Here is a 25,753-nt window from a genome sequence, read left to right on the forward strand (position 1 = left end):
AAATAAGAGAGGTCCAGGAGGTACCTTAGGGTGCAGTTGTCTGAGCAACTGTAAAGATGGTTAAGTGAGTGAGGAAGAGATTTGGAATAACCTATTACTGTACAAATTGATCATGCAAAGGAAACACACAGAAAGCGTCCACACAGCACACAAAGTACAATCTAAACATTGGGATTGATGCCAACAGGATGAACATGGGTGGCCCAGCACCCAGTCTTTACCTAATGATACAACCCTCTGTGCTATTTACTTACCCTATCTCTAACAAAACCATACTTTCATTCAGCTTTCTGTAAGAGACATTTTGTTTGCCATTGGGAAACAATTTGGACATCCCATTTTTTTTTTTCCTAAAGGCTTTTTAAGGAAGTTTGAGAAGATAAGTTTTTTTTTTAAACATTAATTTTCTTGTGCTAAACAGAGGCATTCAATGTTATCCCATCGATGATTCTTTTGAAAAAGCAACCCTGACATCACCTATGCCTTTGAAGGCATTCCCAAGGACTTTGGTAGTGGGAGATGGGCACTGATTGGCTTGTGCATTTTGTTTTCTTCCCCCACCTCTTCTCCCAACACCATCAGGGACTGCCTTGAAAAGGACAAACCTGGGAGAAGGTATGTGAGTGTGTAGGCGGATGAGTGAATACTTGGGCAGAATGATAGATCACCGTCTTTGGGGCTTTTTCAGGGCCCACTGGTGAATCCATCTCTCTTTTTCCTTGTCGCTATCTCCCTGAATCACAATGACTAAATGGAGTCCTGCTGGAGAAATTTAGAATCAAGGATAGCCAAGCACGAATGAGCAGTAAAATGTCAAGTTGTCCTCACATGCTCCAATGGCCCCCACAAGTAATTCATTCCCTGTGAAACTTAGTGAAGCAGAGGCACAGCCTGGAGAGAGGGGGGATTGGCTTCATATTTTCCCTGGACTCTCCAAAGACGAGAACCATGAATTTGTAATGTGGAGGAGGGGTGGTCACTGGAAAACCCAAGGAGAGCCAGGTGGGGCCCAGCACCTAATTTACGCCAGGGGATGTTGGACCTGGGTCATGGATCCATTGGTATTCCACCTCCTCTGACATTTCATGCCTGTCAGTCTGCAGTCTTCCTGCCCCATGTTGCCCAGAGGTAGTGAGGACAGGTGAGGCTGGGAGTGGTGCTGGAAGAAGCCTCTTGGCTAGGCTACTACACTCTGTACATTCTTTTCTGGGAGAGGATTTTAGTCTAAAACAATGGTTCTCAACTAGGGGTGATTTTATCCTCCAGGAGATATTTGGCAATATCTGGGGAAATTTTGGGTTGTCACAACTGGGTGGAAGTTTGCTAATGGTATGTACTGGGTAGAGACAGCCAGGGATGCTGCTAAACATCTGACTATACATGGAGCAGCCCCCACAACAATGAATTACTTGGCCCAAAATGTCAATAGCACTGAGGCTGAGAAATTCTGGTCTAAAAGTTTCTCAACAGTTAAGGCTTGGGGTTTCTATTGACTCATCGAGAAGACTTCATACATCCCTAAATAAGTTTTGAAGTGATTAGCTCCTTCCATCTCCCCTGTTTCCATGTCATTCCCCACCCCCTTGGTTCCATATTTAATCGTTCTTTTGAGATGTGTCCTCCTGAACCAATGACCAGCCTCATTAGCCCCCTCCTCCTGTAGGCTCTTTGCCAGTGGGGGAGTTGAACAGCTGAGTTTTACCATCTTTTCCAGAGCCACCCGTCAGGCCATGGAGGGACAGACCCCAGTCGAGCATATATGACCCTTTCGCCGGGATGAAAACGCCAGGTCAGCGGCAGCTCATTACGCTCCAGGAGCAGGTGAAGCTGGGCATCGTCAACGTGGACGAGGCTGTGCTCCACTTCAAGGAGTGGCAGCTCAACCAGAAGAAGCGATCCGAGTCGTTTCGCTTCCAGCAGGTAACTAACTCCATATGGTATTTGTTTCACGTCTATTTCTCCACTAGACTCTAAGTAAGCCCCTGACAACTGGGCTGTTCCCATAAATATTTGTGTGCACATCGTCCTGAGTCAGTGCCTGTGTGTGTGTGTGTGTGTGTGTGTGTGTGTGTGTGTGTGTCTGTGACTCTGTCACCTGTAGTTTGTAACCACACAACTCCCAGCTTTTCTGGTTGTCATGAGGCTAGAGATCAGGAACAAAGACTCAACTGTAAATCCTAATTTTGCTGCTGTTTCCCACAGTGTCCTGCCCTATGCTTTCCAGTTTTCAGAGTCCCTCTCTCTCCTCCTGAATGCCAGATCTCCAAAAGAACTATCCACTTTAGAACTCAAGAAGAACTTGGAAAACTTTCAAGAAATATGGTTAAGTGAACAAACAAGGCAGATGTAAAACTACTCTCACATATGCACAGACTCTGTATTTCCATATGCATGTATGTAAATGCAAAGGCAAAGCTCTGGAAAGGGCCATCCCACACCCATCAGGGAGAAGGAGACAGGACTGGAGGACTGGGGTGGTCAGAGGAGGCTCTTGCTTATCCGTATGGTTTGAAGTTTATTTATTTTTTTGAGAATATATTCATATTCTTGATGTGTAACTTAAAATAACCAAAAGAATTCAAAAGAGACTTAGAAAGCTCATCCCTAGTCCAACTACTTCCTATGGAAAATAAGGAAATTGAGCCCAGAGTTAAAGGACCTGTCCAAGGTGACTTAACTGGTGAGTGTGGAGTCAGGACTGTTAACGGTTACCGCCTTCCCCCGCATCCCCCCATCAGCGGTGCTTCCCAGGGGGGTGTATTCCAGCCTCTGTTCTCACCGGATCTGACAAACCAGCTGTTGGGGGCAGGAGCTGGGGGGAGCACTCTTCCAGTGCTCAGATGGGAGCCATGTCTTCTTAGAGTGGAATAGGTGGTGAGGAGGGGGGAAGTGGGTCATCAAGCAATATTTGTTGAGCTCTGACAGCAGTGTGTTGGGCACTGTACTAAGTGTTGAATAGATTTAATCTCTTTTGCTCCTCACAGCATGCATGGAAATAAGTAGTATTACTCCCATTTTACAGAAAACAGGCTCAGAGAGGTGAAGAGGCAGAGTCAGGATTCAAACCATCCCTTCCTGTGCTCCCTTCCTGTACCTTCTGCCTTCTTAGTGCTCCTTAAAATAGGGGTTGCCCTCTCTGCCAGCCTGCCCACTGCCTCTTGGGGTCTGAGGGTGGGAAGGCATTCTGTGCACTGAATGCAAGAGTCCCCGGTCCTCCTTACCTAGGAGACTAGGGGATGCTACCATCTCGCCAGGAAAAGGCTGTCCCTGGCCAAGAAATGATGTTTCCTCCTTGCTAAGTCATGTGGCACGGTAGTGAGAGCAGCTAAGGGCCCTGGGGCCAGGCTGGTTGAGGGACATCCTGGTTCTACCACTTGCTGGCTGGATGACCTTGGCCCCTCTGTGCCTCCATTTTGTCATTTCTGGAATGTGAAGAGAGAGGACTAGATGATGTCAACCATGCAACGTGCTTAGCATACCTGGCACATGGTAAATACAGAATACAGGCTAACTGTAGGTTGACAGCTGTCTTTCTATGTCTGTATCCAGAGCCCTTGGCACTGGCTTGTTCTGTGCCCTGACAGCCTCCTGGCTCTTTCTGAGCATCCCCTATCCATGGGCAGGTGGGCGTGGGGACCGGTTCCTGGGTTGCCCCATCTTCCTTTTCCTCTGCCTCTCTGTCCACTCCTCTGTCTCCTCTGCTTTCCCCTCCCACGAGTGGGCACTGCTCAGTTTCCCTTCAGCAACTTCTCTATGCAGGTGCCTCTTTGTTGGTGCCTCTAGTCCCAGCATTACAGCCCCTGAGGCACCCTAGACTCTGCAGCATGTCCAACAACTATCCCTCAAGGCTGCTTTCCTTTCCAGTTCTGTTTCTCTCCACTGCACTGTTATCTCCAGAGGCTGAGGTTCTGACTTCAGAAACTCTTCTGCTCTTCCCCCACCTCCCACCATATCCAGTCCACTACTTGTCTTGCCTGGTCTTGCTCTGTGGCATCCATCCTCTTGCATCTGCTGCTTTCTTTCTGTTCCTCCAGACCCATTGCAGTGTCCACTCTCTCACCTACATCTGTCCTAGTGAGTAGTCTCCAGGTGGGCCTTCTTGCCCCCAGCTCCATCCCCTTCCAGCTTGCCTTAGCCTTAAACCTATGATCAGCTCAAAGCATCTAGTGTTTCCTTTCTGCTTCCTGGACCAAGTTCAGTCTCCTCAGCTTGGCAGTTGCAAACCAAAAAACCTTTCCTGTCTAGGCTCCCGTGACTCCCTCACGTGAGCCTTTTGCCCCAGCCAGATTGTCTGGACATTATTCCCTGGGGCATTTTCCCTAGAACACTCAGACACTTAACTTTGTGGTGGTTGTTGTTTGTTGACTAAAATAGCAACAAATCTTGACCCTCATATACCTACTCAGCGTTCATTGAGTGACAACAATGGGCTAAACAGCAGGATTACAGAAAGGTTCAAGACCCGCACTCTTGCCCTTGGAGAGCTTACACACTCACATGATGTGGCAAGGTAAGTGCCAGTGTTTGGCATGGGCAGTCACTAAGGCCTGGAGCAGTCTGTGGAGGCTTTGGGGAGAAGGTGAGCCTCGACCCGGGCCTGGAACAAACTGATGGAGAGGAATCAGGAATGGAGATGTCAGGCAAGTGAAGTGAGAGCACTATCTCAGAGGCAGGAATATGTGTGGAGTGTTTGTGAGCAGGTAAGAAACTGGCTTACCTGGCGGAAGGCAGTGGATAATAAGGCTGCAGATGGAGCTGGGAACCAGAGGGGTGGGAGGCACTTTATTTTGGAAAAGATATCTTCTCTTCAAGCACAAATTCTAGGGGTACTTGGATTTCTTTGGGGTCCAACTGAAAATGCACTGATCCTCATTTGCATGTTGAAAATGTTATTGCAATGTGATATACCTTGCAAACAGCATCACATCAGAAAGAAACTAATGCCTGGAAGGTATAATTCTGTTGTATACTTTTAAAAATAAACCATTTTTTTTTCCCCAGGAAAATCTTAAACGGCTTAGAGACAGCATCACTCGAAGACAGAGAGAGAAGCAAAAATCAGGAAAGCGGACAGGTATGAGGCTTCAGCAAGGAGAAGGCTGGGGGTGCTGCACTGAGGGGAACTTTGCTGTGATCTGTTGCCCTTGACTCTTCTTTTTGCTGTGGTGTGTGAGGGCAGATCTCTTGCCTAGCACCTGTCACCCTGTTTACAGATCTGTGTCCCTCTCCAGACTCTGAGGTCCTTTCGGGGAGTGATTTTGTCTTGTTTATTCTGTATATCCAGTACCCAGCACATAAGACTTTCCCAGTAAATGAATGAATGAACTCTGCATCACTTAATCCTCCAACTCAGAGAGGATGATAATGCTTTCTCCCCAGGTACCTGACTCTCTACTTAGCATTTAGGGAGACATTTGTCTTTGAGCAGAGAAAAGCCCATTCACATAGTGTATGCATCTGACTTAAGTGTGGAATGGCATCATACATTGCTTCAGAAGCCCAGGACCCTGTGTAGCAGGGATCCCACCATGTGTACGAGGAGTACAAAAGTAACAGCATGAATTCCAGTTGTGTACATGGCAGACTGGGCCCCTCTGCTCCCTTTGACCCACCATCCTTCAGGTGCCATCTCCTCTGAGCATAAGGGGTTGGCAGTTGCCCAGACTGCATCTTCCCACTGAGAATTTCTGGCGTGGTGGAACTCTATGATTTAGCCCAGCCGTCCTTGTGGCAAGAGGAGCTGGCAAGAAAAGGCTTTCAGAGGCACTCAGCTCTTGAATGGATCCCTATTACATAAAGAATTAAGTTGAAATCTAACCCTGCCTGTGTGTAACTTCCATGGTCTGTCTCTCACTCCCTCAACAGCCCAACTTCCCTTGAACCTGATCAGGCTGTTAACACTCTGGTCCCCAAATAGGACACTTTCATGCTGCAGAGCACTTGCTCATGCCCCTTCTTCTCAGCTTTATGGGAACTACCAGGCTGCCAGACTCAGCCTTGGCAGCTCCTTCTCTGTGTAGCCTTCCTGGACCACTCCAGGCTTATATTCCTTCCTCTTTTAATCATCTACAGAAGCTATTATCCCTTCCATTCATCTGGCACTTCTCTTTTACTGCCTTTGATTGCTGTTAACTCATTCCTTCATTTAAACCATCAGCAAATCCCAGAGCTTTGACCTCCAAAATGCATCCTAAGTCTGATCATTTCTCATGACACAGCCACAGCCGAGCCACCCTTGTCTCTTGCCTGGACTAATGCAGTAGCCTCTTCAATTGTCTCTCCACGTCTCCCCTTGCCCCTCTACAGTCAATCCTCCAAACTGTGGCCAATGACTGATGTAAAAATAAAAATCTCATGATGCCACTCCTTTGTTCAAACCCTTCCAGGGACTCCTGTCTCAGAATGAAATCCAAACTCCTCAGTGCAGCCTGCAGGGCCCTGCATGACCTCAGGGGAGATCAAGGAGACCATCCTAAGACTCCTGCTTAGGTGTCTAGATTTTAAGTTTACGCAGCTGCTACCTAAGCTCACACATGTCTGCCCTTCTGGTTGAGAAGAGGATGAAGGAGAGAAGGCAGAAAATCTGGTTCAAGATCTGCACAGTTAACTAGGGTCAGACAATAGGGCTCTAGGTGGTTGAAGGACTGAGTACTGATAGAATCTTTGATTAAAGGAAACATTTTGAGCTTTTAAATATCGGCAGCCTCAAGATACCAGGTATCATCACAGCATTTCCCACGCTCCCACCTGTGGGCTCCACCTGGTGCCCTTGGTGACACTGAAGTGAGACAGACTCATGTGGAGTGAAGTGTGGGGTGGGGCCTGGGCTCTGGAGCCAGCAAGGTTGGGATCAGTGTTCCAGCTCACTCTCACCTCTAACTATCTGGGAACTGTGGGCAAGATACTTAACCTCCCTGAGCCTCAATCCTCATCTGCAGAATAGCAGAAATAAAAGCACTAACTCCACTGGGGTAGCTGTGAGGATGGAGTGAGTCAGAGAATAAACTGGACCTAGCACAGTGCCTGGCACTTAGGCGTTCAGGGCCTGGTTCCAGAATCCCAGTTTTGACGCATAATACAAAGTTCACCCAAGGTTAATCAGGCTCTGAGTAAGTGATTTCTACTCCCCTGTGGCTGTAATCTATATTAGACTGGTCAATGTCTTAAGTTTTTCCAAAGGAAAATGGTTGAATCTGCGCTTCAGCCCCCTCCCCTCCCTAAGAAGCAGACCCTCTGACCAAGCCTGGAGAACAAGCAGCTTATATGGGAGGTGGAGGCAGAGGATACTGTGGGGGTAGGGAAGAGAGGTGGGGAAGGGAAGGTGGCCAACACAATGCAGTCACCAGTGCAGACCGCGGAGCGTCACTTGCTGGAGCCGCTGGGAGTCAGTGGGGAACCCCAGAGTTATCGCAAGAGAGTTGGGGCCTTTATACACCAGCTCCCTTCAGGCATCGACTGAGGCCTCTGGGGGGTGGATGTTCATGATTTGCTATCAGAGAAAGCCTCGGGCAAGTGAAAGTTGGAGCCCTGCACTGCAGTAGTGAGGTTGGGGACAAGGGAGGTTCATCATTTATGGCTAAGTAAATATGACGTATCAGTTAACTCCATAAAACTCAACTATGTATTTAGTTGCGTCATGACTTATAATGACCTATTCAGGGTGCGGGTTCACACCAAGTTCCTGGAGATGCTTCAGGGCTGCCATATGGGTGTTTGGGGTAGGGGGAAGGAGGGGGTCGGGTGGTGCATGTGGAGGTGTGTTGGGGAGGCAGTGGATTTGGGTTGGATCACCCCAGTAGTCAGCATTTGAGGTCACTTAGCTCTGCTTCAGCCATCGTGGCTCCTTTTTTTTTTTTTAAACTCAGTTTTATTGAGATATATTCACATACTATACAATCATCCATGGTGTACAATCAACTATTCACAGTACCATCTTACAGTTATGCATTCATACCCCAATCTATTTTTGAACATTTTCCTTATACCAGAAAGAATCAGAATCAGAATAAAAAGTAAATATAAAAAAAAAAACACCCAAATCACCCTCCCCATCCCACCCTATTTTTCATTTAGGTTTTGTCCCCATTTTTCTACTCGTCCATCCACATTTACCCTGTGGATAAAGGGAGTGCGATCCAGAGTTTTCACAATCACGCTGTCACCCCTTGTAAGCTACATTGTTATACAGTCATCTTCAAGAGTCAAGGCTACCGGGTTGGAGTTTGGTAGTTTCAGGTATTTACTTCTAGCTATTCCAATATATTAAAACCTGAAAATTGTTATCTATTTGGCGTGTAAGAATGTCCACCAGGGTGACCTCTCGACTCCATTTGAAATCTCTCAGCCACTGAAGCTTTATTTCGTTTCATTTTGCATCCCCCTTTTGGTCAAGAAGATGTCCTCAATCCCACATCATGGCTTTTAAAAATCTGTTTTCCACACTGACCTTCTGTTTCCACTAGAGGAAAGAATTCTGCTTCCCAAAAACAAATGAACGAAAAACAGTTGAAAACCATTGACACTCAGTAACACTGATCTGTAAGAATGTTAAAGCTGACCAATGGCATTTCTGCTTAAAGGACCTTTTGCAGGAATATAACCTACTCCAAATTCAAGGATGACTCTGTTCATTTGGAAACTACATTAGCCTTAGAAAAGAAAAAAAAAATAGTTCTTTTTCTTTAATCTGGGTTAGCATCCCAAGGATAATTAAAGACTGATAATTTGTCAGGCCTCCTTCAGCCCTGGGGAGTTGATTTGCTCTCACTGGAATGCTGGAATGGCCCTGGTAATCAGAGGAGGGCTGGCGCGACCTGTGACCCGGGGGCACACTTATCCTCTTGAATGCCTTGGCCCCACAGAGAAGACAATCAATATTTGTGTTTTGGGCATGTCAGTGAGCAGTCCGGAGGTAGGACAGCAAGGAACAGTCTGGCTTCCCGGAAACCTGGCTCTCATCCTCACGGTCACCAAATCAATTTATAATCCAGGGCAATTCCTTTAACCATTCCGTGCCCCAGTTTCTTCATTTGTGGTTACACCTGGCTTGCCTGCTTGATGGAGAAGTAATGAAACTCAAACAAAATATGACAGCACACTTTGGGAAAGTCACTATACAAATAATAATGAAAATTATTATTCTTGGCATTGGACCTTTACTTAAAAGGATATTGGGATTTTTGTAGACATTTAAACTGGTTCTACTTGATTTTTTGAACTTTTGACCCTCATTTTTTTTCCCCCTTTGTATTTTACTTTCCTTCCTCATAGAACTGGTTGAGGGTAGAAAACTGCCACATCGAAGTTAATGAAGCAGACAGGAACCTTCCTTAAAGAGGTTATTGGAATAAAGCTAGGTCTAAGCTGAGAGGAAAAAGGAAAATACAACACTTGTTTTGGCCTTAGCCACCGTGGTCTCACACCCCTGTGAGGCTGCATCAGGCTGCTCTCTGCCCAGGTAGCTCCAAGCTTGGGTGGGTGCTTCTCCTGTACAGTTGTGAGCCAGGGAGCCCAAGCACAGGAAAAATAAAAATCTATGTTACACAAAGACCAGGAGAGTGAGTTTAATACTTGGATCACACACTAAACGTGGAATGGGAGTCTCTAGAATCAGGAACGCTTGTGCCTACACGAGCTAACAATTCACCCTTTTAAAATTCTCTGTGCAGGATGTTTGCCATACGATTTTGTCTTGTCTGTCTTGCTCCTGCTCTTACAAACTCTTCTAGTTTATGCATTTACCTGTCTTGGCAGAGTTCTGATGTGGGCCAACAGTGCCACCTCTGCCCCCTGGACTCCCTGAACTTCCTGCCACACCTTTTTCACTGAAGGGTAGAAGCAGGGGAGGAAGTGGTATGGGGAGATAAGCGTCACAGCCCCTAAAGTACACGGAGCTCAGAGCCCGCCCTCTCCTGAGAGGCCCTACCCTGAGCTTGAAATTCCCCAGCTGTGAGCAGAGGCCTGTGTCAGGAGCTCACCTAACTTCCATTCTTTCTGAGGAGAAAGTTGGTGTCGGCATCCTGGTATCTTACTCTGCTCAGAATAAGGAGTTGTTTTGTGCTCTCACAAAACCCTGTGGGGACTAAAAATAAAACCCTGGGCAGGACTAAGCAAGTCAGGAGATCAGTTCAATACTTTGCTGGGTAAGGGAGTCTATTTTTCTGAATTGGTGGGGCCACTGGTGGGTTTTGCAAATCACAGTGTCTGTCACGTGCCTGGTGGATCTTCTCATGAACTCTTTTGGGTCCTTGATGTCAGTTGTGGACCGCCCACCCACCACCCATAATTCATTGAGGGATCCCAGAGACAGTTTGGACTAGTGGTTGAGTGCTTGGACTCTGGAGCCTGGCTTCAAATCCCAGCTCCCGCCACTCACCAGTTGTGTGCCATGGGCATGTTACTTCTCTTCTCTGTTCCTCAGTTGCTGCTGGGAATGATGATAATAGTGTTTACTTCATGGGTTTTGTGAGGATTCAATGAGCTGAAAATTTGGATGCACTTAGAACTGTGCCTGATGCGTGGGATAACCAGTTATTATAATCATGACAGATACAATCCCACTCCTCAGACAAGGGAAGTGATTCAGAGAAGTTGATGGACTTTTGAAGTTGGAAATTGGCAGAGACAGGGCCCAAACCTTTCTTTCCACTACCTGATGTACGTCTCAGCCCTTTTCCCACATTCCTCCATCCCTTTCCTGTCACCCAGAATTGCCACACAGGATTCTGTGGCATTTCAGAGATGAATCAGGCAGGGATCCTGCCCTCTAAGAGAGTCCAGGGCTTCCCTTTCTCCCCTTCTCTCCCACAGCCTCTAGGTTCAGGTGAGGGAGGCAGGTGGAGAAGGCGTGGCTGAGCAGTGCAAGCAGTGGGCAGCCTGGTGCCGCCAAGCTTATCCCTCTTTCCTCTAATCACAGACTTGGAGATCACAGTCCCGATTCGGCACTCACAGCACCTGCCTGGGAAAGTGGAGTTTGGAGTCTATGAGAGCGGCCCCAGGAAAAGCGTCTTCCCACCAAGGACGGAGCTAAAACGAGGAGACTGGAAAACAGACAGTACCTCCAGCACAGCAAGTAAGCAGGCTGAACTCGAGCTGGTGCCTTTGGGCCTTTGGAAACATTCTCTCTTGTGAGTCCAAGAGTTCTCAGTTGGAGCCTGATTGGTGTGTGAGAGGTGTAAGAAATGAGATCCTTTATGCAGTTACCCTCAAAGCCAGATTGCATGATAAGTATTACTCTATCCTTTTCATAAATAGCAGAACCTAGTAATTATAACAGCTAGCATTTATTGAGCATTTACTATATGTTAAGCCTCTTCTAGAGATTATCTAATTTAATCCTCACAATAACTCTGTGAGATAGGCACTATCATCTCTATTTAAGGATGAAGAAACTGGGGCTTAGAGCATGCACGTGCCTTGCACTAGGTTACATGGCTGATACGTGGTGGAGCGGGGAGTTTGAACCTGACAGTCTGGATCCAGAACCAAGACTCTTAACCATTCTTCATGTTGCCTCCCCAACTGTGCTAAGGGGAAGAGACGAGTTCAAAGTCAGAATCAGAAAACAATGGATTCAAATTTGAGAATCTCAACTTCACAGACGAGTGGAGGAGCTAATTAGGAAACGTTTCCTTTTGGCTTGAAAGCTTGAATAGGAATCTGATTGCAACACACAATATGCGCTGATGTGCAGACAGGAACCGCAGGCTTTGTTACAGGATCCGGGGCAGTGTTAGCTGACTCCTGATACACTGGCTTTGCAAGTCCAATGGATTGAGTTTCCCTTATTTCATACATTTTGGTGTCATCATGAAAACAGAAAAGAAAGCAATAAAAGAGCAAGAGAGAAGCTGGATTTTGGGACTCTTGTCTCCTTAAATGTCAGGCACAGGACCCCAAAATAAATGTTGGAACAGGAAGGTCATCTGTCCTAAGGATTCTTAATCTTTTCTGCATCACAAAACCCTTTGAGAATCTGACCTGTGCTCTGAATCTGTTTCCCAGAAAAATACATGTGCTGGTGTGCATGCAGGTACACACCCCTGATTTTGTCTCCCCATGGACTTGGTCAAGAGCTTCTGTACTAATCTCCTTCCCTATTTATAGATGAGGTATTTGCAATCCAGAGAGGGAGACAGTTTTGCCTAAGGTCACACAGCCAGTGAATGGCAAAGGTGGAGCAGAAGCCAGCTCTCTTCTCTTTCAGATCAGCGTTCCTGCCGCTGTAGTTATCCATACAGATGCAAAGAGTGTCATAAGGCCATATGAGAAATCTAGACTGCACCGAGGAGAAAACCTCCTCTTGTATATGTGGGTGATTATGTATAATCTAAAGCCCCTCTAAGGCAATTTAGAGAATTCTAACAAGTCTAGAAATGGGAGATATTTTCCCAGGGATCACAGGTGGCAGAGGAAGCAAGGAGCAGGTGACCCTTCTCTCAGACATGTGTGACAGGGTAGGAGTGGGTGAGTAAGAAATGATATAGACTTCCTAGGGTTAGGGCAGTGCATTCCAGGGAGGGGGACACCACAGCTGGAAATGTAACAAGTGCAAAGTACTCATTTCAGGTTCAGATTAATGGAAAAATTTTATATGTATGTTTTACTTTGGGATACCTTGAGGTGAGGACAGGAAGGGAAGAATAAGCTGTATTTCTTGCTTGGTGTGGTGACTTATTGCCCAGGAATGGCTAGCACATCTAGTTAGAAAATGTTATTAAATGATGAGGCAATGGATTTCACTCTACTTTGTGGCCATAGACTGCATCCAGTCCTGTTATACAGTTTCAGTTCTCTGTTGCTATGTAACAAACCATCCCAAAACTTGGTGTCTTGAAACATAACCATTTATTTACTCCTGATTCTGCAATTTGGGCAGAACTCAGTGGCGATGGCTCAAGTCTGCTCCATGTGGCATCAGTTGGTGTCACTCATGAAAGTGCATTCAGCTGTAAGCTTAGCCTGGCCTCCATCATTCGAGATGGTTTCTTGTACTCCAGGCCTCTCTCTGTATAGCTTCTTATCATTAAATAGCTGAACTTCTTACATAGCAGTGGGATCACAAAAGGGAAAATTCCAGGAGGATAAGCCTTGGCTTGTGTCATGTTTGCTCATGTCGTATTGGCCAAAACAAGTCACATGGTTAGGCCCAGAGTAAGGAGGGGTGGAGGCATGGAGGAGTGGATCCTGGGAGAAGAGGTTTGTGGGGTCACTAGTGGATAGTCTACCATCTGGAAATTGATGATGATGATGATGATGATGAAGATGATATTAGCTGCTACCGTTAATCAAATATTTACTGTGTGCTGGCTCCATGCCAGGCATTTACCCACATGATCTCATTCATTCAGTACAACAATGCTGTGAGTTTCTAGATAAGGATATGGAAGCTTAGAGAGGTTAGGCAACTTGCCCTGGGTCACTTTGCAAGTAAGAAGGGGGTCTGGGATCCACATCCATATCTTTCTGTGCTCTTAACCATGGGGACACACTGCTTTCCAAATAGAAAATGTTCCCAGGCAAGGAGGGAAGGTGAGGATAACTCATCTCGGATCCATCACCTGCCCTCCCCCCAACCCCACAACCCCAGCAGAGAGTCACACTGAAAAAAAAAAAAAAAAAAAAGCAGTATGTTTATTTTGGTGCGGGTGTCATCTCTTGGGAACCACAGAAAAACAGTTGCAGGTTAAATCTAGTTACAACTAAATTTTAATGCCCCAGAATGTTAGGGTTGTTCTTAAGGGAATGAAAGTCCCATTACAGAAAGAATGTGTAGGGTATATGGCCTAAGTTTCTTTAAGGGTCATATTTGGTCATTGCTTCCCTCATTCATCCCATTCACCAAACATTGAGGACTTGAGGACAGCTTTTTACAAACTGAGCTAGACTTTATGCTGGAAATAGAGGGATGAAAAGAAATGGTTCCTGTCCTCCTAATAGAGGAGGGTGTGAGTTAGATTCCTGTCTGATCTTTCTTCCCTGGAGACAGAAGCCTGGCAAGGGGTGGGCACTGCCCTCCTTCTTCCTGGCAAGAATGGGGACCAGGGCCAGAGTCTCCTACCAACTAGGAAGCCAGAAGGGATGTGGGCAAGCAAGTCATCAGCCTGGAGAGTGGAGAGGACCAGGGCAGGTGATCCAGGGAAGCCAAGGCTTAGAGCCAAACACTGGAAGTTAAAGATTTAAGAGTGCCAACAGAAGGGGCAATGGAAGCTAAGGGGCATGAATTTCTGGAATCATGGAACCAGTGCCTGTGACATTTTTTTCCTAGAGATAACCTTTGGAATAAGCATGGCTCATTGGAAGGGATTAGCCCCAGAGGGACAGAGGCCCATGGGTGGGAGGGGTTACTTCTAGTTGGGAGAATCTCAGAAGGTTTCAGTAGTGTTTGTCCTGAGCACTGAAGACTGAGGAGATTTCAGACTTGTGGATAAGGGTGGACCGGGAGGAGCGGGGAGAAAAGGACATTCTGGCCAAATATATAGTGTCATTATTCTGCCTGGATATATTAGCAATGCCAAGTATTGTTATTGCAGCTAAAGTAATTATATCATAAAAACATCAGTCCATCTGAGAGTACTGTAAGGAAACAACATTACAAGAGAAGTATATGAATATGGGCTTCCTGGCATAGGGAATGCAAATCAGGGGCAAAGTGATATGCTTCTTAATATGCCAACTCTGAATTCCTTGGTTTATAGAGATACTTTTTTTTTAAATCTTTATTGTATTGAGATATATTCACATACCACGCAGTCATACAAAACAAATCGTACATTCGATTGTTCACAGTACCATTACCTAGTTGTACATTCATCACCTAAATCAATCCCTGACACCTTCATTAGCACACACACAAAAATAACAAGAATAATAATTAAAGTGAAAAAGAGCAATTAAAGTAAAAAAGAACACTGGGTGCCTTTGTCTGTTTGTTTGTTTGTTTGTTTCCTTCCCCTATTTTTCTACTCATCCATCCATAAACTAGACAAAGGGGAGTGTGGTCCTTATGGCTTTCCCAATCCCATTGTCACCCCTCATAAGCTACATTTTTATACAATTGTCTTCGAGATTCATGGGTTCTGGGTTGTAGTTTGATAGTTTCAGGTATCTACCACCAGCTACCCCAATTCATTAGAACCTAAAAAGGGTTGTATAGAGCTACTTTTGAACATTATTTTAAATTAAAAAGTCTGCCCCCAAGAAAATAATCCAAAATTAAAATCTTAATCCTCTATGTTCAAGCTAATACTAAATTAATTTGGTCAAATCCAACATCATAATGAAGTCAAAACTAAGAGTTTTTAATAGTCTGTATATACCCTTAAGCTAATGTAAAGAGGGGCTACTTTCAGTGGAACTTCAGCAAACCTAAGATCTGGCAATACTCTTAGCAGCAATATTGTTAAGTTAAAATCGAAATCCCTTGTTGGAAGTTAAAGATTTAAGTTAAAGTTAAGTTAAGTCAAAGTGATCAGCTTTTATTTTTCCTTCCACACTGCTAGATCAGTATGTGTTTGAGCTAGTTCTAATGCTGGGCTGTCCAATATAATAGCACTAGCCACAAGTGGCTGTTTAATTTTAAGTTAATTGAAATTAAATAAAATTTTAAATTCAACTCCTCAGTCACACTAGTCACATGTCACACTAGTTACTGTATTGGATAGCGCACAGAAGAACATTTTCTGAAAATATTATTGGATAGCACTGTTCCAATGATATAGGTGACAAATTCCCAACTCAAAAGCCTTGAGCACTGAAACTCACACAGTCACATTCCTACCTTGAGCCTAAATTACACTTTTGAATCGGTGCTTTGTATTTTGTTTTGTGTCAAACTGGCCCCTTCTTAGAAGGTATATATGCATGTGTGATACATGCACATGCTTGCTGTAATTCCTAAATAAATGAAGAACTATAACATAAAATTTGTTTGCAGATCTTAGAAATACTGCTGGACCACTGAGGACCAAAGTGCCTCTGCTTCCTTGTCTGTCAAACTGGGGCACTGACAGCAAATAGGATTTTCACAGGGATTAAATACAATGATGTTCTTAAAGCACTTAACATGTGGTAAGCGCTCAGTAAATGGTAGTTATAAAATGGTAATAAAAAATGGAAGCCGAAAGAACTGAACTCTTAATAAAATGGCGAAAGATAGTAGCACTTTAAAGAATCCCATGTTCACAGCTTATGTATTGTTCCTATCAATAAAAATGTCAGTGCGAGAGTTCTGCATTTTCCTTTCAGCTGGAGCGAATCCACATTCTGATTTTGTTTCTACCCATTAGGCAGCGCAAGTAACCGATCCAGCACGCGGAGCCTCCTCAGTGTGAGCAGCGGGATGGAGGGGGACAATGAGGTGAGAGCCAGGGACCCCCCACCCCCAGCTATCTCATCTTAGTCAGGGATCATTTCATTGCAAGAAAGAGAAATACACTCAGACTAGTTAGGCCAGAGGGGCCTCTGTGGGAAGGAGCCGGGTGAGTGTCAGGGAATCCAGGGGCAGGGACCACATTGTCTGAGGTCAGGAGCTTTGGGGCCACTGCTCCCGAGGGTCAGAACCGAGGTCCCTTCATCTCTGCCGCTCTGCGCATGTCCGCTTTCATCTCTCATTGCACACTAGCTTTTCCTGCTTCTCCATGTGTATAGAGGTGCACAGTTCCATGAGGGCCAGAGGGCCTCCCAGTAGAGGGTAACTGCAGCCTCAGGCTGAGGCCCCATTCAAAGCTGGCCCAGTTTGGGTTAGGGTATCTATCGTGATTCAGCTGGGATGAGTGGCGGGGTCTGCAGCCAACCCAGAGACTCCCTGAGAGACGATTCTAGGGTGGGTGGCCCTCTCGTGCACAGCTTGCGTTACCCTATGACCGAGGGCCACTCTCAGTTCTGTCTTCCCAAGAAGGAACCTTGGTTTAGAAATAAAATAAAATCTACACTGCTTATATAGAGCAGGTCTGGGGATTCTGCATTTCTAACAAGCACCCAGACGATGCTGATGTTGCTGGACAGATGCTGTACCAGGCCACACTTTGGATAGCAAGTACCTAGAGGCTGAGTGATTAATGATAATTTGGGCCTGATTGTCTTCCTTAGTGATGAGAGGAAAGCAAAAGCTGCTAGGGTGCTGCTGGGTTGCTAGTCAGCTCATGAACAACTGTCAGTCAAAGCTTGAAGAGGGCCGAGGGGCTTTTGGGATCCTGGTGTCCAGCTGTGCTGGTTGCTTAATGAAATTTTTATCTTTCTTTCTCATCTTGTTTGCTGTAGGATAATGAAGTCCCTGAGGTGAGCAGAAGTCGTAGTCCAGGCCCCCAGCAAGTGGATGGAGCACCCAGCTTACACCTTGAAAGGCCCCCCAGGGTTCCTCCTCGAGCTGCTTCACAGAGGTAATATTGAAGCTGATAAGGAAATTGTCTTCATTCTCTGAAAAAGCATGGGGGAGAGAAGGATTTGTGGACATCTAAGATAATTTAACAATGAGTATGGTGCTAACTGAAATGCTTATTTTTGATAAATTTCAATATGGACTCTTCATTAATTTAAGTGATGCTTTATTTAGTTGCAGATACTTTAAATAGCAAATGCAATATTTCATAAATGTGATATATTGCTATGCATCAACTTTTTGAATAGTTTTGATCTGTTTGGCTAGCATTCACTAATAGCTAATTCCTTTGACTTTCACGTGGACAATTATCAACATGCTTATTGGGGAACAGGAGATAAGAAGGTATTGGAAATGAAAATGAAGCTGAGAGGCAGCATGGTATGGTAGAAGGCGTGGCTCTAGAGCCACACTATCTGGGATCAAGTCTCTGGCAGCCACTGTGAACTTGGATGAATTACTTAACTTTCATGTGTCTCAATTTCCTTGTCTATAAAATGGGGATAATAATAGAACTTCCTTACAGAGTTATAAAAATTAAGACTTATAGTAAGAGCTCAATTTGAGTGGTTTTTATACAATTCTCAAGTAAACATATGGAATTTGGAGATGAGCTTTAGACAACAGAATTCGACTGATTAACTGGACTCTGATGTACATCTTTGTTATATATGGTACTGGGGCTTGCTGCTAGGAAACTTTTTAAGGTCTTGTGGGGGAAAATGGTCAAAGCTAGTTTGTCCGTCTGCCAATAGAGTAAGAAGCCCTTGGGAATAAAAGCCTAGGCTTGTCTTAGGAGTTTAATTCTTTGACATTTAAACTATAAGGTGGGGAAGAAAAGATTAAGAAGTAGGGAAGCTCTTTTTTTTAACCAGGGAGTTTTGCATTTTGAAACGTTTAAGTAAATCTAATCCATGAGATTTGTTGAGAAAGGACAACAAGGAGGCATTTCTTTTGGTTTTTTGGAAAGAGAAGCTGACTCTGTGTTAGGGATCTTTTCATTTCTCTTTTTGTTCTTTACTGCTTTTTGGTGTCATTCATATATTGACACTTGCTACACAAACATCACACAGTTCTAACAGCAGGCATGTCTCCTTGGTGTTGATTGGAGGTCATATATTAGAATATTAGCCTGGGAAGAAACCTTAGGAATATTCTATTCCAGTCCTCTTAATTGACAATATTCTGTTGCTTAAGAATTATTATATAGTTGATGATGGGAGAGGAGGGTTTATGAAGAGGCGTTATGATAATAAATGCTAATATTTGTTGAGTGCTTATCATGTGTCAGGTATTATGTTGAACACTGCAAATGCTTTATCTCATTTAATTCTTTCCACAACTCTGTGAGGTAGATATTTAGTGTTAAACCATTTTTCAGAGGTTCAGTTGAGACTTACTCTGTGTGGCAAACCCAAGTCTGCCTGACTCCAAGACCTAGAATCTTAATCATTATGTTATATATGTCCAAGAAAGTCTAGGTGTCATGGAAGGAGATAAAAAACCCAGCACTTTTGTATTACTGAAGGTTGGGAACTTTGGAGGCAGTTGCCTAATTGTACCAAAATAAAAGAGTTGGCAAGCTTGAACCTATAGCTACAAAGATTTTGTGGGATTTTGTTTATGGAAGAGAAAAATAGGACACCTGAGATATGGATTCCAGAAATTTAAGAACAGAAACTGGGATGCATTTGCATGTGAAAAAGAGATGGCAGATTGTTTGCGGAGAATGGAAGTATGTTGTAACAAAGGTAGGGAGAGAAAAGGAGGAAGACACTTTTTGCTAAAGAAACAGTGCTTACAAAGAAAGCTCTGATTGACAGAACTTGGGATCTGGGTCATTTTTGGTGTGAAAAAAAAGATTTGCTAGTATGCAATTGTTTTGTAAGTACCTATGCAATTTTCAAAATAGAATGATATCATCTTTTAGCAGAGAATAAAATGGGCCTCTCTTCTGAGTGGCTTAGATGCCTGACCCTCTTACAGACAGGAGGGGAGGCAGACCTTGTTGGTCTGCCTCCAGGAATCGGCAACTCTTCCCACCCATGTTTTCTGAAACTCCTCTTCCTGCCCATCCTCAAGGAGCACTGGGGGATGCAGCCTCCATCCCACTCCTTATTCCATCCCAGTCCTGGTCCATTTCTCTGTTCGTTCTGTTTCCTTTCCCCAGAACTTTAATTGCCACCAGCAGACAAAGACTCCAAATCTCCATCTCCACCTTCTAATTCTTACTGATTACTGGGATCTTTCCACTGACATCCCATAGATATCTCAAGCACAGCCTGTGCAAAACTGAACTCATCATCCCACCAACCATTCTCTGCCCCAAACTGCCTTCTTCTCATGAATTCCCAATCTGAGATAATGGCACATTCTGTCCCTTCCCTGAGCTCCAAATCTGGAAGCCATCCTCGGTTCCTGCCTCCCTCATAGCGCCCACCTCCAGTGGGTCTCCAGGATCTGTCTATTCTACTGCCCTTTCAGCTCTCAGATCTACCCGCTCCTCTCCATCTGTCAGTGCTATTTACAAGTTCATCCTTTTAAGCCTCTCATGGGTCCCTCCTCCATACTTTTTAAAACATAAAGAGCCGATGATGTCACTTCCTGGCATAAAAGCCTTCAAATTCAATTCTAAGTATTTTAGCATGCTCTGGTCCCATCTAGCCTCAAGTCCCACCTCTCTCCCATACTAAGAATTCCCAGTGAGCTGTACCACTTTGAAACTCTGTGTCTTTGCCCAGTCTGGTCCTTATGTCTGGAATGCTGTCTTCCTATTCTCTTCAGCGCTGCTTAGAAAATTCCTATGAGTCCTTTAGGACTCAGTCCAAATATCACCTCCTCTGTAAAATCTGCCCTGATGTTTCCGTGCAATATCACTCTCCTCCTTCTTTTGGTTCTCCAAATAGCTCTATTATAATGCATTCTACATTATAGCCCTTGGTTATACAGCTGTCTCCTCAAGTGGTTGGTGAACCTTTTGAGAATAGAGAAGGTTTTCAATTTTTAAATTTTTGTCTATTATCTCCAGTGCCTAGCACATAGTGGGAACTTAATAAATATTTATTGTGTGAGTGAATAAATGGATGAATGGATGGATTGGTACTGCTTAGGTTGATCCCCCTAAGCTCTTAAACAGTTGGCCACCAAGTCATCTACTGTGTGTGTGCCACATTATAGGGTTACAGACGAGTGGAATGAGACTACATTCCCACCTGCTCTAAGGACCCAATATGTTTAGATGAAACAAAGTAAAGGAAGGTAGATGGTGACAAGAACAGGAACAGAGCATTTTATCTTTGTGTACTTTTTCCCTTCCTCCTTGGTGTCTACAAGGTGGGCAGCTGACAATCATTCTCTGCATAGGTGTTCTGGTTTGTTAATGCTGCCAGAATGCAAAACACCAGAAATGGATTGGCTTTTATAAAAGGGGTTTATTTGGTTACAAAGTTACAGTCTTAAGGTCATAAAGTGTCCATCAACACAGGGTACCTTCAGTGGAGGATGGCCAGTGGTGTCCAGAAAATCTCTGCTAGCTGGGAAGGCACTTGGCTGGCATCTGCTCCAAAGTTCTGGTTTCAAAATGGCTTTCTCCCAGGATGTTCCTCTCTAGGCATCAGCTCCTCAAAAATGTCACTCTTAGTTGTTCTTGAGGCATTTGTCCTCTCTTAGCTTCTCCAGAGCAAGAGTCTGCTTTCAAAGTCCATCTCCAAAATGTCTCTGTAAGCTGAAGCTCCTCTCTCAGTTCCAGTGCGTTCTTCAAAGTGTCCCTCTTGGCTGTACTAGCTTGCTCCTTCTGTCTGATCTTATATAGTGCTCCAGTAATTTAATTGAGACCCACCCTGAATGGGCGGGCCACCACCTCCATGGAAACTATCCAGTCAGAGTCATCACCCACAGTTGGGTGGGGCACATCTCCATGGAAACACTCAAAGAATTATAATCTAATTAACACTGATAGGTCTGCCCCCACAAGATTACATCAAAGATAGTGGCATTTGGGGGACATAATACCTTCAAACTGGCACAATAGGTAAGGTTGAGGAAAAAAGCCAAATCTTGGTGAACCATTATCCACCCCCTCCTTTTATTTTTTAACTTATTTTGTCCTTCCAGAAGAATGATCATTAGCAATCTATGCACTTCTCTTTGAGGCATAGCCTGGGTACGAACTAATCAGAACACAGTTCTGGAGGCCTCCTTCAGTGTTAGGAAGTTAATCTCTTAGATGATGAATTGTAAAGAGGTCTGTGGGGTCCCTTGGAGAGGCTGAGGTGGTCAGGAAATGGGGGACACTTGGGAGACTTAGGAAAGAGGCTATTAACTAACTAATAAGGAAGTGTAAATATATTTTTAATAATGTGTGTTACTATAGAAGAGCATGCCAGCTAAATAACAGTCCTGCTTTAAAAGAATGCTAACCAACATCAGGATTGCTGAGTTCTTGAACCAGACTCAGTGTCAGTGAAACCTCACTTTCATCAGAGTGGAGAAAGCAGCCAGATCCCAGGAATCTCTGGACAATTGTGTCTCCAACTACAGCTTCTCAGGTCCCAGAGGGTCTGTCTCTCCAAGGACCAACCCCTGAATCTGATTTTTTTAAAATTAATTTTTATTTTGAAATTAATTCAAACTTACAGTAACAGTTGCAAACATAATACAAACCCCATACACAGAACTCCAGCATACCCCAACCCCCCTCCACTGATACCCCGATCTACCAACTTCAATATTTTGTCACTTTACCATTTCTTTCTTTCCCTCCCTCCCTATCATCCATCATCTATTGCTCTGTCTTCTGAACATATGACAGCAAGTTGCACACATCCTTGAACAAATAATATAATTCACATACACATTTCCTATGAACAAGAATATTCATTTATGTAACCATATTAAATGTAGTTAAGAAGTTCAAGAAATTTAACACTGATATAAAGCTTACGTTCTGTATTTCACTTTTTTCTTATGTCACAATTGTGTCCTTTTGAGCCTTTTCTCCTCTATTCTTAGATCTCATGCAGGATCATCTATGGCATTTAATTGTCATTATCTATTTAGACTGTCTTTTTTTTCAATGGTGGAAACATATATACAGCATAAATCTTCCCATTCCAACCCCTCCCAAGCATTCCATTTAGTGGGATTAATCACATTCACAGTGTTGCAATGCCATCACCTTCCCACCATCCATTACTAGAAATTTCCCTTCACCCCAAACAGAAATCCTACACTCATTTCTTATTAACTCCCCATTGCCCCTTCCCCCACTTCTCAGAACCCCTACTCTACTTTTCATCTCTATGAGCATATTCTCTGATACTTCCTTTGTGTTTACCATGGGGCTTAAATTTAACATCTTAAGTCTATAACAATCTTGTTTTCTTTGATACCAACTTAACTTCAGTAGGACACATAAACTATGTTCCTATACTCTTCCATTCCACCACCTTATGTAGTTCTTGTCAAAAATTACATATTTTATATTGAGTACAAAATCACTGATTTATCATTATACTTTATGTATTTTAGATCCTCTAGGAAGTAAATAGTAGAGTTACAAATCAAAAATACAGTAGTATTGGTATTTATATTTACCATGTGATCTTTACTGGAAATCTTTATTTCTTCATGTGGTTTCAGTCAATTGTTTAGTGTCCCTTCCTTTCAGCCTGTACAATTTCCTTTAGCATTTCTTATAGGACTGATCTACTGGTGATGAAGTCCCTCAGCTTTTGATTATCCAGGAATGTTTTCATCTCCCCCTCATTTTTAACCTCCAGGTGTTTGTGAATTTTCTGAGTCTCTGATGATTATTGACTTCTATTTGTATTCCATTGTGGTCAGAGAATGTGCTTTGAATAATTTCAATTTTTTAAAATTTATCGAGGTTTGTTTTATGTCCCAGCCTGTGGTCTATTCTGGAGAAAGTTCCATGGTCACTTGAGAAGAAGGTGTATCCTGGTGATTTGGGATGTAATGTTCTATATATGTTCTATATATGTCTGTTAAATTTCTCTATCTCTCTCTCTCCTTTCTTTGTTTCTCTGTTGGGAGGGCTCCCTGTAGTATCTGAAGTAGAGCAGGTCTTTTATTAGCAAAATCTCTCAGCATCTGTTTGTCTGTGAAAAATTTAAGCTCTCCCTCAAATTTGAAGGAGAGTTTTGCTCAATAAAGTATTCTTGGTCAGAAACTTTTCTCTCTCAGAATTTTAAATATATCATGCCGCTGCCTTCTCGCCTCCATGCTGAGTAGTCACTACTTAGTCTTATGTTGTTTCCTCTGTATGTGGTGAATTGCTTTTCTCTTGCTGCTTTCAGGACTTGCTCCTTCTCTTCAGTATTTGAGAGTCTGATCAGAATATGTCTTGGAGTGGGTTTATTTGGATTTATTTTATTTTGAGTTCGCTGGGCATTTATGCTTTGTGTATTTATATTGTGTAGAAGGTTTGGGAAGTTTTTCCCAACAATTTCTTTTAACATTCTTTCTAGACCTTTACCCTTCTCTTCCCCTTCTGAGACACCAATGAGTCTCATATTTGGATGTTTTATTTTATCTATCATATCCCTGAGATCCATTTTGATTTTTTCAATTTTTTTCCTCATTCTTTCTTTTGTTTTTTCATTTTCCAATCTGTGGTCCTCGAGGTCACTGAGTCATTGTTCAGCTTCCTCTAGTCTTGTACTATGAGTATCCAGAATCTTTTTAATTTGGTCAACAGTTTCTTTTATTTCCATAAGATCATCTATTTTTTTAATTTACTCTTGGAATTTCTTCTTTATGCTCTTCTAGGGTCTTCTTCATGTCCTTTGTATCCTGTGCCATGCTCTCGTTGTTCATCTTTAGTTCTTTGATTAATTGCTCCAAGTACTGTGTCTCCTCTGATCTTTTGATTTGGGTGTTTGGGTTTGGGTTATCCATGTCGTCTGTTTTTTTCATATGCTTTAAAATTTTCTGTTGTTTTTGTGCTCTTGGCATTTGCTTTACTTGATAGGGTTCTTTTAGGATATGAAGGATTATTCAGACACCAATCTCTAATTTGTCAGATCTACAGCTTGGTGGCATACACTCTAACTAACCAGCTGACAGCATCCGCAAGTCACCTATTCCCAAGTCAGTTCTCCCCAACTTTATCTTTGTGGTGTGTGGGGGTCTGGTTCTTGTGGGGTCCAATTGGTGCACCAAGTTTGGGTGTGTTGTTGGTGCTGTCTGCCCTGAATGTGGGGCGTGTGTCTGAGCAGTGAGGGAGGCAGGGCATCTTTAATAATCAAACTTCCCAGGTGTTCCTGGAGATTTAAAGCTGTTTCACGAGTCTAAACCTTCATTTCAGTCTTGCCACAGATTGTCTCTGCCACTGACCCACAAGTCCTTGGTATTGGCGTAGGGCCCCTGGGATTTCCACGTGGGTTCCTTTTCCCAGCTGTGCCCATGGGAAAGCTGTGCTACATCACAAGTGCGCACTGTCCCTTAAGGGAAGCCCTGGCCGCTGGGCTGTGCAGGGGCGGGCGCTCCCAGGCTGCTGTAAAGATGGCTGAATAGGGTGTGTTAATTTCCCCCTTTCCACACAGCTCTGCCTTCCCAGTTCTGGGACAATTAGCTTTGGGTGCACGAAAGGCTATTGTCCACAGCCGATATTGTGGCATGTGCGCGGTGTTGCCAGAAACACTTCCTGTCACACTGGGCCCCTTGGCATGGCTCTGGGCTGTGGCTCCAGCGCCGGACAGGGGCGTTCCCAGCCCACCAGGAAGGTGGCTGCAAGGGTTGTGGATTTTTCTCCTTTTGGCTCACCTCTGCCCTCCTTGCTCCGAGACAACTAGCAGTGGGTGTGCGGAAGGCTATCTTCCACACCAGATATTGAGGCGTTCGCACAGCCCTTTCCTGCTGCACTTCACTGTGTGGTTCTTGCTGCCGTATCTGCAGCTGCTTTTGGGTTTTTTTAAAAAAGAACTAGTTCGCATCCAAATGCCAACCCATGGTTTCCCCACACCGCAGCGTGGCTGCCAGACATTCAGCAGGCTCACTCACTTGTTTCAGAATGGAGACTCCTGGTTTCACCAAGTGCACGGTCCCTGTGGATTCAGCAGACCTTGTCCAGCTGGTGCATCGCTGGAACTGGTGTTCTGGGTCACTTTCTGGCCTCAATCTGGTGTTTTTCACGGAGGTGTTTTTTTGCCCTGTCTCTCCTAGCTGCCATCTTAGGTTCTTCTCCTGATTCTGATTTAATGCTCTTTTACCTCCATGATTTTGAGACATCTGCAATCACAAATCCATTTTCCTGAGATGGGGCTTCCAATCTTTAGCAGGTTTTGTTCACCAGGACAAAAATAAACAGTTGATAAGCGTTTAGGCCAATCCTAACTGCTGAGTTGGGCAGCAGAG

General features: G+C 44.2%; 1 protein-coding gene across 3 annotated transcripts in view; it reads left to right on the plus strand.

Moving 5' to 3' along the window:
- Window positions 1–25,753, plus strand: part of PIK3AP1 (phosphoinositide-3-kinase adaptor protein 1) — a 114,553-nt gene that overhangs the window by 84,602 nt on the left and 4,198 nt on the right. For all 3 annotated transcript variants that reach the window (XM_037805400.1, XM_037805401.1, XM_037805402.1), the window contains 5 exons: window positions 1,715–1,920; window positions 5,002–5,074; window positions 10,916–11,071; window positions 16,287–16,357; window positions 17,260–17,378. In XM_037805400.1, coding sequence (XP_037661328.1) covers window positions 1,715–1,920; window positions 5,002–5,074; window positions 10,916–11,071; window positions 16,287–16,357; window positions 17,260–17,378 — 625 coding nt within the window. The remainder of the gene's footprint in view (window positions 1–1,714; window positions 1,921–5,001; window positions 5,075–10,915; window positions 11,072–16,286; window positions 16,358–17,259; window positions 17,379–25,753) is intronic.

Source organism: Choloepus didactylus, chromosome 15, assembly GCF_015220235.1.
Source record: "Choloepus didactylus isolate mChoDid1 chromosome 15, mChoDid1.pri, whole genome shotgun sequence".
Lineage (NCBI taxonomy): Eukaryota > Metazoa > Chordata > Mammalia > Pilosa > Megalonychidae > Choloepus > Choloepus didactylus.